Raw genomic sequence first — 12,896 nt, forward strand, 5'->3', positions numbered from 1 at the left:
GACGCGCCATCATCGCCCCGCCGAAACACGCAAACACAACCGGCTCGAATCCCCCGGCCCCTAGGGGAATGCACAGACACGGCAGGGGGTCACCACACCTCACTTCAGGCCCGGGGGTCGTACACCTTCCAGGGACATAAATTAAACCCTGGGGGACTTTTTAGCCGGTTACAGCCACCACATGGGATCGATTGGAGTGAGGTAATGGCGGCTCATGGTCGGCCACCCGTTCGTCATTGATATCCCCACAATAATCTATTAGAATAAATCATTAAATAATCCCCAAAACCCACTCGATAACACCCTGAATAATCTATTAGAATAAATCATTAAATAATCCCCCAAAACCCACTCAATAACACCCTGAATAATCTATTAGAATAAATCATTAAATAATCCCCAAAACCCACTCGATAACACCCTGAATAATCTATTAGAATAAATCATTAAATAATCCCCAAAACCCACTCAATAACACCCTGAATAATCTATTAGAATAAATCATTAAATAATCCCCAAAACCCACTCGATAACACCCTGAATAATCTATTAGAATAAATCATTAAATAATCCCCAAAACCCACTCAATAACACCCTGAATAATCTATTAGAATAAATCATTAAATAATCCCCAAAACCCACTCGATAACACCCTGAATAATCTATTAGAATAAATCATTAAATAATCCCCAAAACCCACTCAATAACACCCTGAATAATCTATTAGAATAAATCATTAAATAATCCCCAAAACCCACTCGATAACACCCTGAATAATCTATTAGAATAAATCATTAAATAATCCCCAAAACCCCACTCAATAACACCCTGAATAATCTATTAGAATAAATCATTAAATAATCCCCAAAACCCACTCGATAACACCCTGAATAATCTATTAGAATAAATCATTAAATAATCCCCAAAACCCACTCAATAACACCCTGAATAATCTATTAGAATAAATCATTAAATAATCCCCCAAAACCCACTCAATAACACCCTGACTAATCTATTAGAATAAATCATTAAATAATCCCCAAAACCTCACTCAATAACACCCTGAATAATCTATTAGAATAAATCATTAAATAATCCCCCAAAACCCACTCAATAACACCCTGAATAATCTATTAGAATAAATCATTAAATAATCCCCAAAACCCCACTCAATAACACCCTGAATAATCTATTAGAATAAATCATTAAATAATCCCCAAAACCCCACTCAATAACACCCTGAATAATCTATTAGAATAAATCATTAAATAATCCCCAAAACCCCACTCAATAACACCCTGAATAATCTATTAGAATAAATCATTAAATAATCCCCAAAACCCACTCAATAACACCCTGAATAATCTATTAGAATAAATCATTAAATAATCCCCAAAACCCCACTCAATAACACCCTGAATAATCTATTAGAATAAATCATTAAATAATCCCCAAAACCCACTCAATAACACCCTGAATAATCTATTAGAATAAATCATTAAATAATCCCCAAAACCCACTCAATAACACCCTGAATAATCTATTAGAATAAATCATTAAATAATCACCAAAACCCACTCGATAACACCCTGAATAATCTATTAGAATAAATCATTAAATAATCCCCAAAACCCACTCGATAACACCCTGAATAATCTATTAGAATAAATCATTAAATAATCCCCAAAACCCCACTCAATAACACCCTGAATAATCTATTAGAATAAATCATTAAATAATCCCCAAAACCCCACTCAATAACACCCTGAATAATCTATTAGAATAAATCATTAAATAATCCCCAAAACCCACTCAATAACACCCTGAATAATCTATTAGAATAAATCATTAAATAATCCCCAAAACCCACTCAATAACACCCTGAATAATCTATTAGAATAAATCATTAAATAATCCCCAAAACCCACTCGATAACACCCTGAATAATCTATTTTAATAAATCATTAAATAATCCCCAAAACCCACTCAATAACACCCTGAATAATCTATTAGAATAAATCATTAAATAATCCCCAAAACCCACTCGATAACACCCTGAATAATCTATTAGAATAAATCATTAAATAATCCCCAAAACCCACTCGATAACACCCTGAATAATCTATTAGAATAAATCATTAAATAATCCCCCAAAACCCACTCAATAACACCCTGAATAATCTATTAGAATAAATCATTAAATAATCCCCAAAAACCCACTCAATAACACCCTGAATAATCCATTAGAATAAATCAGTAAAAATCCCTAAAACCTCAATAACACCATAAATAATCCATTAAAATAAATCATTAAGTAATGCCCAAAAACCTCCTTGATAACACCTCAAATAATCCATTAAAATAAATCACTAAATATCAGGGCAGTAGTGTGAGGTGACAAAGTGTGAGGCTGGATGAACACAGCAGGCCAAGCAGCATCTCAGGAGCACAAAAGCTGTCATTTCGGACCTAGTCCCTTCATCGGGTTCTATTGAACAAAAGGTTGAATCCATTTGGGGGGAAATTAGGAACAGCTGGGAAAAGGACTCATTGATAGGTGTGGTCTATAGGCCACCAAATAGTGACATTGTGGTGGGACGGGCAATAAACGTAGAAATAGCGAATGCATGTAAAAATGGTACAGCAATTATCATGGGGGATTTTAACCTACATATCGATTGGTCAAACCAGGTTGGTCATGGCAGCCTTGAGGAGGGGTTTGTAGCATGCATCCGCAATAATTTCCTTGAACAAAATGTAATGGAACCTATCTGGAGCCAGCTATCCTAGATCTAGTCCTGTGTAATGAGACAGGAATAATTAATGATCTCACAGTTAGGGATTCTCTTGGAAGGAGCGATCACAGTATGGTCAAGTTTAAAATACAGATGGAGTGTGAGAAGGTTAAATCTAGTACCAATGTCCTGTGCTTAAACAAAGGAGACTATGATGGGATGAGGGAGGAGTTAGGTAAGGTAAAATGGGAGCAAAAATTTTATGGTAGATCAATTGAGGAACAGTGGAGGACTTTCAAAACGATTTTTCACAGTGCTCCGCATAAGTACATTCTAGTGATAAGGAAGAACTGTAGAGAAAGAAATAGCCAGCCATGGATGTCTAAGGAAATAAGGGAAAGTATCAGATTTAAAAAAAATACAAAAAAGCAAAGTTTATTGGGAAACTAGTAGACTGGGAAAGCTTTAAAGGGCAACAGAATGCCAAAAACAATTATAAAGAAAAATAAAATAGATTGTAAGAGTAAGCTAGCTCAAAATATAAAAACAGGCAGCAAAAGTTTCTATAGATATGTAAATCGTAAAAGTGTGGCAAAGGTAAACATTGGTCCTTCAGAGGATGAGAAGGCCAGTTTAATAACTGGGAATGTGGAAATAGCCAAGACATTAAACAGTCATTTTGTGTCGGTCTTCACAGTGGAAGACGCAAATAACATGCCGAAAACTAATGGCAAGTAGGTTATAGCAGGTGAGGAGCTAGAAACTATCATTACCATTAAGGAGGCAATGCTGGGCAAGCTAATGGGGGCTAAAGGTAGACAAGTCTCCTGGCCCTGATGAAATGCATCCCAGGGTACTAAAAGAGGTGATGGGGGAAATAGCAAATGCACTAGTAATTATTTACCAGAATTCACTGGGCTTTGGGACAGTTCCCGCAGATTGGAAAACAGCCAATGTGACGCCACTGTTTGCAAAAAGAAGAAAAAGACAGTATAGTTACCTTTAACTATAGGCCGGTTAGCTTAACTTCAGCAGTGGGGAAAATGCTTGAATCTATCATTAAAGAAGAAATAGCAAGACATCTGGATATAGAACATAGAAAATTATAGCACAGTACAGGCCCTTCGGCCCTTGATGTTGTGCCGACCTGTCATACCGATCTGAAGCCCATCTAACCTACACTATTCCATGTACGTCCATATGCTTGTCCAATAATGACTTAAACGTACTTAAAGTTGGCGAATCTACTACCGTTGCGGGCAAAGTGTTCCATTCCCTTACTACTCTCTGAGTAAAGAAACTACCTCTGACATCTGTCCTATATCTTTCACACCTCAATTTAAAGCTATGCCCCCTCATGCTCGCCGTCACCATCCTAGGAAAAAGGCTCTCCCTATCCACCCTATCTAACCCTCTGATTATTTTATATGTTTCAATTAAGTCACCCTCAACCTTCTTCTCTCTAACGAAAACAGCCTCAAGTCTCTCAGTCTTTCCTCATAAGACCTTCCCTTCATACCAGGCAACATCCTAGTAAATCTCCTCTGCACCCTTTCCAAAGCTTCCACATCCTTCTTATAATGCGGTGACCAGAACTGTAAACAATACTCCAAGTGCGGCCGCAACAGAGTTTTGTACAGCTGCAGCATAACTTCTTGGTTCCGGAACTCAATCCCTCTATTAATAAAAGCTAAAACACTGTATGCCTTCTTAATAGCCCTGTCAACCTGGGTGGCAACTTTCAAGGATCTGTGTACATATAAATTCTCCCACTGGGAACACACAGCATGGGTTCATGAAGGGTAGGTCATGTTTAACTAATTTGGTGAAATTCTTTGAGGACATTACTTGGATATGGACAATGGGGAGCCTGTGGGTGTGGTGTATCTGGATTTCCGGAAGGCATTTGACAAGGTGCCACACCAAAGGCTGTTGTATAAGATAATGTTGCACAGCATTACAGGTAATGTATTGGCATATAGAGGATTGGTTGACTAGTGGAAAGCAAAGAGTAGGGGTAAAGGCGTGTTTTTCTAGTTGGCGGTCAGTGGCTAGTGGTGTGCCTCAGGGATCAGTGTTGGGACCACAATTGTTTACAATTTACATAGATGATTTAGATTTGGGAACTAAGTGTGGTGTGTCAAAATTTGCAGATGACTGTAAGATGAGTAGTAGAGCAAAGTGTGCAAAAGACTGAAAGTCTACAGAGGGATATAGATAGCCTAAGTGAGTGGGCAAAGGTCTGGCAGATTGAGTACAATGTTGATAAGTGTGAGGTCATCCATTTTGGTAGGAATAACAGCAAAATAGACTATGTTTTAAATGGTAAAACATTGCAGTAGAGGGACTTGGGTGTCCTTGTGCATGAATCGCTAAAAGTAGGATTGCAGGTGCAGCAGGTAATTAAAAAGGCAAATGGAATTTTGTCTGCCATTGCTGGAGGGATGGAGTTTAAAAACAGGGAGGCTATGCTGCAGCTGTATAGGGTCCTGGTGAGGCCACACCTGGAGTACAGTGTGCAGTTTTTGGTCTCCTTACTTGAGAAGAGATATACTAGCACTGGAGGGAGTGTAGAGGAGATTCACTCGGTTGATTCCAGAGTTGAGAGGGTTGGGTCATGACGAGAGGCTGAGCGGGCTGGGGTTATACTCATTGGAATTCAGAAGAATGAGGGGAGATCTTATAGAAACATATAAGATTATGAAGGGAATAGATAAGGTGGAGGCAGGGAGGTTGTTTCCGCTAGCAGGTGAAACTAGGACTAGAAGGCATCGCCTCAAAATAAAGGGAAGCAGATGTAGGACTGAGGTCAGGAGGAACTTCTTCACCCAAAGGGTTGTGAATCTGTGGATTCCATGCCCAGTGAAGCGGTTGAAGCTACCTCACGGAATGTGTTTAAGACAAGGCTAGATAAATTTTTGAACAGTGAAAGAATTAAGGGTTACGGTGTGTGGGCAGGTAAGTGGAGCTGAGTCTCAAAAAGATCAGCCATGATCTTATTGAATGGTGGGGCAGGCTCAAGGGGCCGAATGGCCTACTCCTGTTCCTAGTTCTTATGTTAATAAGCTTCAAAAACCCAGTCAATAACCCACTCAATAACACCCTAAATAATCCATAAAATATATCACTAAATCCCCAAAACCTCCTCAATGACACCCTTAAATAATACATTAAAATAAATCACTAAATAATCCCCAAAAAACCTCCTCGATAACACCCTAAATAATTCTTTAAAATAAATTACTAAATAATCCCCAAAATCCTCAATACCACCCTAAATAAACCATTAAAATAACTCATTAAATAATCCCCAAAAACCCTCCTCATAAACACCCTAAACAAACCATTAAAATCATCCCCCAATCTTCCTCAATAATATCCTCAATAGACCATCAAAATAAATTCCTAAATAATTCCCAAAAACCTCCTGATCTCTACTGAGCTCAAAAAAATCACTGAAAAACACAATGGGTCAGGCATCATCCACAGACAGAGAACAAGCTAATGTTTCAAGTCTGGATGACTCTTCATGAAAGCTGCCAGGAATACATCCAGTAATGGTTTTGTCTTTTGGATTTCAACATTGAATCCTATTGGCTGTAAAGTGCCTAAGTGGAAGCCTGGCTGTTGTTGGTTGAACTTACATTGTGTATCTTTGGAGAAATACAGCAGTCCCAATGCAAATGTTAATATGAGAACCATATGGTTTATTAAAATGGCATGTGACTGGAAGGTTGAAGTTGGAGTCATTCTTATGGACAGAGCAGAAGTGTTCTGCAAAGTGGTCAGCCAGTCTGCAATGCAGAGGAGACTGCATTATGAGCAGCAAATACTGTAGATTAGATTGAAAGAAGTACAAGTAAAATGCTGTTTCACCTGGTTTGTGTATTTGGTGCCTTAAGCAGTGAGGGGGAATGTAAATGGAAGGTAAATACACCTTCTCTGGCTGCACGGGAAGGTGCCATTGGAGAATGAGGAAGAGTTAGGAGTGATCTAGGATTGGGCCAGTATCTAGTGGAGTTCCTGTGGAATGCTGACATGGGAGGTTAAGGAAAGATTTATTTGATGGTGGCATCCTGCTGATGGCTGCAGAAATGGCAGAGGATAATCCTTAGAATTTAGGGACTGGTGGGGTGGAAAGTGAGGTTTAGACGAACCCAATTGTTGTTGTGGAAGGGAGGGGAATAGGTGAGGGCAGACGTGGTAGAGGTGGGTCAGACATGGTTGAATGTTTGAGGGTCGTGTCAAACATGATGGCGTGGAGTATCCTTAGTTGAGCAAAAATATCATATTAGAGGCCTAGTGCAAGGTAATATCATCAGATCAGATGCAGCAGAAACCGCTCAATAATGCCGACTGATGCTTCAGCTTTAATATTGTGTATGATATCAAAGATCCATTGAGGCAGAACAATAACAAAATAGGGCTCTTTTACATTCAGTTTGAAACACGCATACTTAAATTCAAGATAAGGATATTGAGGTTAAATAAAACCAACTACGGTATGTCATGTGTGAGGAACAAATCATGGATCCCTTGAGCACAGAAGCAGGCCATCAAGTCCATACTGATCCTCTGAAGAGCACCCCATCCAAATCCTTTCCCTCTATTGACCATGGCTAATCCACCTACCTTACACTTCTCAGGATACCTGGGCAATTTAGCATGGCCAGTCCAACTAATCTGCACGTCCTTAGACTGTGGGAGGAAACCCACACAGTCAGGAGAGAATGTGCAAACTCCACGCAGACAGTCACCTGAGGCCGGGATTAAATCTAGGTACTTCGTGCTGTGTTTTAGCAGTGGTAACCACGGAGTCAAGGAAGATTGTTTGTGAAAGTGGAATAAATGCTGTGGAATTTGATAAGATGTGACAGCCACTGAAAGAAATGCTTTAAAATTAATAATGAAACTTTATTCAGTGGTAGACGAATTCCCTAGGAAAAGTGACCCATCTGTGGCTGACCAAAATTCAGGATAGTATCAGATTAATTTAGCCAAAGTGTGAAAATTGTTAAGTCCAGGTTCTGGAGCACAAGAATAAGCCTCATTACAATTGGACAGGAAGAGCAGAGGTCCTGCTGTGTGGATTCTTGGTCTTCAAATGTCAAAGGAATGGGATTCGATGGGCCGAAAGACCTCCTCTGTGCTAAATGACACTGAGATTGTTTGTTTGGAGGGAACAAGATGGATGATTTCCTGAAATAAAGTGGCCTGTGTGTGATGAGAATAATGTGGGTCAGAGCTCTCTGCAGTTACAGTCAATGTGAATGTGTTCTTAGTGCAAGAAGGAGGAGCTACTCCATCTATCCTTCAGAGCTATCGACGCCCAACTCCTCTACCTGGCCGTCGGAGCGGTGTTCGATTGCAAAAGGCTGCAGGAGGTGGGAAGGGAACAGATGGACAGACAATGCAACCAGTGGAGAGCAAAGACTGGGAAAGTGGATCTGTGATTGGTGGAGACTGGAGAGGGCGGGACGTGGAACTGAAGCGGTGAAAATGAGGTGAATGAGGGAGAGAGGGAAGGAGAGATGAGGGAGTGAGGAGGAACAGAGAGGGAGAGATGAGGAACAGGGAGGGAGTGAGGAGGAACAGAGAGTGAGGGCTGGAGAGATGAGGGAGTGAGGAGGAACAGGGAGGGAGAGTGTGAGGAGGAACAGGGAGGGAGAGATGAGGAACAGGGAGGGAGGGAGTGATGAGGAACAGGGAGGGAGGGAGTGATGAGGAACAGGGAGGGAGGGAGTGATGAGGAACAGGGAGGGAGAGATGAGGGAGTGAGGAGGAACAGGGAGGGAGAGATGAGGAACAGGGAGGGAGTGAGGAGGAACAGGGAGGGAGAGATGAGGGAGTGAGGAGGAACAGGGAGGGAGGGAGTGAGGAGGAACAGGGAGGGAGGGAGTGAGGAGGAACAGGGAGGGAGGGAGTGAGGAGGAACAGGGAGGGAGGGAGTGAGGAGGAACAGGGAGGGAGGGAGAGATGAGGGAGTGAGGAGGAACAGGGAGGGAGGGAGAGATGAGGGAGTGAGGAGGAACAGGGAGGGAGGGAATGAGGAGGAACAGGGATGGAGGGAGGGAGAGATGAGGGAATGAGGAGGAACAGGGATGGAGGGAGGGAGAGATGAGGGAGTGAGGAGGAACAGGGAGGGAGGGAGAGATGAGGGAGTGAGGAGGAACAGGGAGGGAGGGAGAGATGAGGGAGTGAGGAGGAACAGGGAGGGAGGGAGAGATGAGGGAGTGAGGAGGAACAGGGAGGGAGGGAGAGATGAGGGAGTGAGGAGGAACAGGGAGGGAGAGATGAGGGAGTGAGGAGGAACAGGGAGGGAGGGAGGGAGTGAGGAGGAACAGGGAGGGAGGGAGGGAGTGAGGAGGAACAGGGAGGGAGGGAGTGAGGAGGAACAGGGAGGGAGGGAGTGAGGAGGAACAGGGAGGGAGGGAGAGATGAGGGAGTGAGGAGGAACAGGGAGGGAGGGAGAGATGAGGGAGTGAGGAGGAACAGGGAGGGAGGGAGAGATGAGGGAGTGAGGAGGAACAGGGAGGGAGAGATGAGGGAGTGAGGAGGAACAGGGAGGGAGGGAGGGAGAGATGAGGGAGTGAGGAGGCACAGGGTGGGAGGGAGAGATGAGGGAGTGAGGAGGAACAGGGAGGGAGGGAGAGATGAGGGAGTGAGGAGGAACAGGGAGGGAGGGAGAGATGAGGGAGTGAGGAGGAACAGGGAGGGAGGGACGGACAGATGAGGGAGTGAGGAGGAACAGAGAGGGAGGGACGGAGAGATGAGGGAATGAGGAGGAACAGGGAGGGAGGGAGAGATGAGGGAATGAGGAGGAACAGGGAGGGAGGGAGAGATGAGGGAGTGAGGAGGAACACGGATTGAGAGATGAGGGAGTGAGGAGGAACACGGATTGAGAGATGAGGGAGTGAGGAGGAACACGGATTGAGAAATGAGGGAGTGAGGAGGAACACGGATTGAGAGATGAAGGGGAGAACTGAAGGAACAAGAGGAGTTACAGCAAGAGAGAAGTGGAGCTTCAGGGGATGGGGAGAAATGGGAGCCGGTTCTGCATAAATTGGGGCCCTGGACCCCAGTGAATAATTGCTGAGGTGGTACCTTCACTGCTGACTGAACCCTTTGCCAGTTATATAACCTTCACATCCACGTGTGGCCTGTCTGCAAGGAGATTGTTGTTGAGTTCCATTCCTTTATTCTCAGTCACTTGATACAACAATGTTCTCAAATTCTCAATGTTACAGGTTTTTTGATAAGTTGCTTTCAAGAACGAGATAGACAGATCTCTTAAAGGTAGTGGAATCAAGGGTTATGGGGATAAGGCAGGAACAGGATACTGATTGTGGATGATCAGCCATGATCATAATGAATGGTGGTGCTGGCCCGAAGGGCTGAATGGCCCACTCCAGCACCTATTGTCTATTGTCTGTTGATGTTTCATGTGACATTAACTGAAATACAACTTGGATGCAAATTGGAAATACTTATCGGGATAGTTTAGAACAAGCTTTATTCTCTCTCTAACTGGGTGCTAGCCCTGCCCTGAGGTTTTTTGACTGGGACATTGTTGAGGGACATTTACTTTCTGTTTAAAACAGTAGATAGAGAATTGTTTTGTGTCTAACCCTCTAGTCTTGCATGTGTTTGATGGAGACAATGTAGAGGAAAGTTTCCTTTCAGTTTAAAAGAGAAGATAGCAGGCACTTTAACTCAGAATTTAACCCCATGCTGTGCCTGGGAGTGTTTGATGGAGATAGTTCGAGAGACATTTTACTAGCTGTTTAAAGGAGTAGAGGAAGCGTTATTCTGTTTCTAATCCTGTGATGCCCCTGTCCTTGGAGTGCTTGGAATGTACAGTGTAAAGGGAGCCTCAATTTCCGTTTAAAAGGCTCTGCATCAACCCAATGATGTACCTGTTAAAAGAGCTTTTTAATAGGGGAAGTGTCAGGGGAGCCTTACTTGGTTTACTTTCAGTTTAAAAGAGTAGAGACAGCTTTACTCTTTATTTAACTCTGTGTTGTACCTGCCTTGGGACTGTTTGATGAAGACAGTGTAGAAGATGCTTTACTTTGTGTTTACTAAGCAGAAGAAATTTATTCTGTTATCTAACCCCATGCTGTATGTACTGTCGCTGAGCTTGGAGATGACACAAATTAGGTGGAAGGGTGAGTGATGATTAGATGCTATAGAAGGATGTGGACAAGCTAAATATATGGGTAAAACTTGGAAGATGTAGCTTAATATGGGAAAACATAAGAGAATACATTTTAGCAAGAAAAATAAAAAGGCTGAATGTTACTCAGACGGAGAAGGACAGCAGAAAGCTGTAACACGTGAATATCCTTGTACATATTCATAAAATACTAATTTACAATTTAGTAGGTTATAGGGAAGGCAAATGGTTTGTTGGTCTTTATTCCAAAGGGGATGGAGTATATCAAAATGGAAAGCCTGCTAAAACTGTACAAATAACTAGACAGGACATACCTGAAACATTGAAGATTTTTGCACCTCTTTATCTGAGGAATGGTACACTGGCACTGGAGGCAGTCCAGAGAAGGGTCACTAGGTTGATTCCAGGACAAAATAAAATGTTTCAAAATCTTAAAGCAGTATTTATGAATTAAAATACACTGTAATCAGCATCGAGATGGCAATGTTTTTCTCTGTTTCCTCAGATTGAATATTGATGGATTATTGGTGCATTTTCCTTATGATTTCATCTACCCTGAGCAGTATTCCTACATGTTGGAGCTGAAGAGGATTCTTGATGCTAAGGTAACTTGTTACAGAATGCTCAAATTTTAATCCTCAACTGTAATGAAAAGGCAGATTGAAGGCTCTGAGGTCACAGAGTGGGAGAGGCGAAAGATCAGAGATTATTCAAATAGAGATAATTACCCGACCAGTGATAGTAAGAACGGTTGATGCTGGAGTCAGAGATAACAGTTTGGAGCTGGAGAAACACAGCAGGCCAGGCAGCAGGAAAGGAGGAGCAGGAAAGCTGACGTTTCAGGCTGGGACCCTTCTTCCTCCCTCCTCGCCCTGCACGCGCATGCGCAACCCCCAAAAGCCTGGCCGTGACGAATCATCATCCCCGCACTCTCTGTCCGGCCCTCTCATAATTCTGTACTGCTCAGTGAGCTCTTCTATTATAGCCCTTAGCCCTAGTAAATGCAGGTGCAGTCGACCCAATCTTGCCTTGTATGACAAACTAACCATCCACAAGGAATTAATCCGTTAAATATTCACTGCTCTCCTTCTGCGGCAATGATATGTTCTCTTAAGTAGGACGACCAATACTGCACACACGGCTCCAGGCACAGTCTTGTTAAGGCCTTGTACATTTGCAGCGAGATTTCTTTGCTCCTGTTGTCAGACTCTTGTACAATAAAGGCCAACATACAGTTTACTTGCCTAAATGCCTGCTACGTCAGTACGCTTACTTTCAATCACCAGTTTATAAGGACACCCAGGTCCTTTGTACATTAATCTTCTCCAGCCTATTCTGTTTAAATGCTACTTTGCCATTCTGTTTTTCTTAAAAGAATGACATCACATTTAATCACATTAGACTGCATCTGTTCTTTGCCCAAATCGTCCTAAAGCCACTTTACACACACCTCACCACTTTCAGTCCTACCTAGTTTGGTGTTGTCAGCAAATTTAGAAATATTACATTTGATTCTTTTATCTAAATTGTTGGATATTGTGAAAAACTGGAGGCAAACCACTGATCCTTGTTGTAACCACTTGTTACCACCTTTATACGTACTCTGTTTCTGAACCAAATTTGAATCCATGCCCAGATTATTATCACCATGTGTTTTAATTTTTGGCTTATTATTACAGTATGTATACAAAGGTACAGTGAAAACTGTTGTCTTACGTGCTATACAGGCAGGCAGTACTGTGCAAGCGCATCAGGATAACAAGACAGTGTGGGATACAGTGTTACAGCTGCTGAGAAGGTGGAGAGAGAGATCAACATTAACATTAAAGCAATCCATTCAAAATTCTGACGAGTGGGGGAAAAAGCTGTTCTTGAATCTGTTTTTGTTTGCATAATAACCTGTTGTGTGGAACATTATTGAAAGCTTTCTGGAAATTAAATATACCATATCTAATGGTTCTGCCCCATGTATTCTTTAGGTACAT

The 12,896-nt window shown here is 42.2% G+C and overlaps 1 protein-coding gene across 6 annotated transcripts in view; it reads left to right on the plus strand.

Moving 5' to 3' along the window:
- Positions 1-8,145: 8,145 nt before the first annotated feature.
- Positions 8,146-12,896, plus strand: part of ercc2 (excision repair cross-complementation group 2) — a 58,562-nt gene continuing 53,811 nt past the window's right edge. For 2 of the 6 annotated variants that reach the window (XR_007246583.1, XR_009443038.1), the window contains exons 1-2: positions 8,146-8,239; positions 11,417-11,516. Coding sequence is in view for 3 of the 6 variants with exons in the window: in XM_048522214.1 (XP_048378171.1) it covers positions 8,235-8,239; positions 11,417-11,516 (105 nt within the window). In the remaining 3 variants the exon portion in view is untranslated. Of the gene's footprint in view, positions 8,240-9,580; positions 9,916-11,416; positions 11,517-12,896 lie in introns of those variants that run through there. The other 4 variants (XR_007246582.2, XM_048522214.1, XM_048522215.2 and 1 more) reach the window with 3 other exon arrangements.

The sequence above is a fragment of the Stegostoma tigrinum genome, chromosome 39 (genome assembly GCF_030684315.1).
Source record: "Stegostoma tigrinum isolate sSteTig4 chromosome 39, sSteTig4.hap1, whole genome shotgun sequence".
Taxonomy (NCBI): Eukaryota; Metazoa; Chordata; class Chondrichthyes; order Orectolobiformes; family Stegostomatidae; genus Stegostoma; species Stegostoma tigrinum.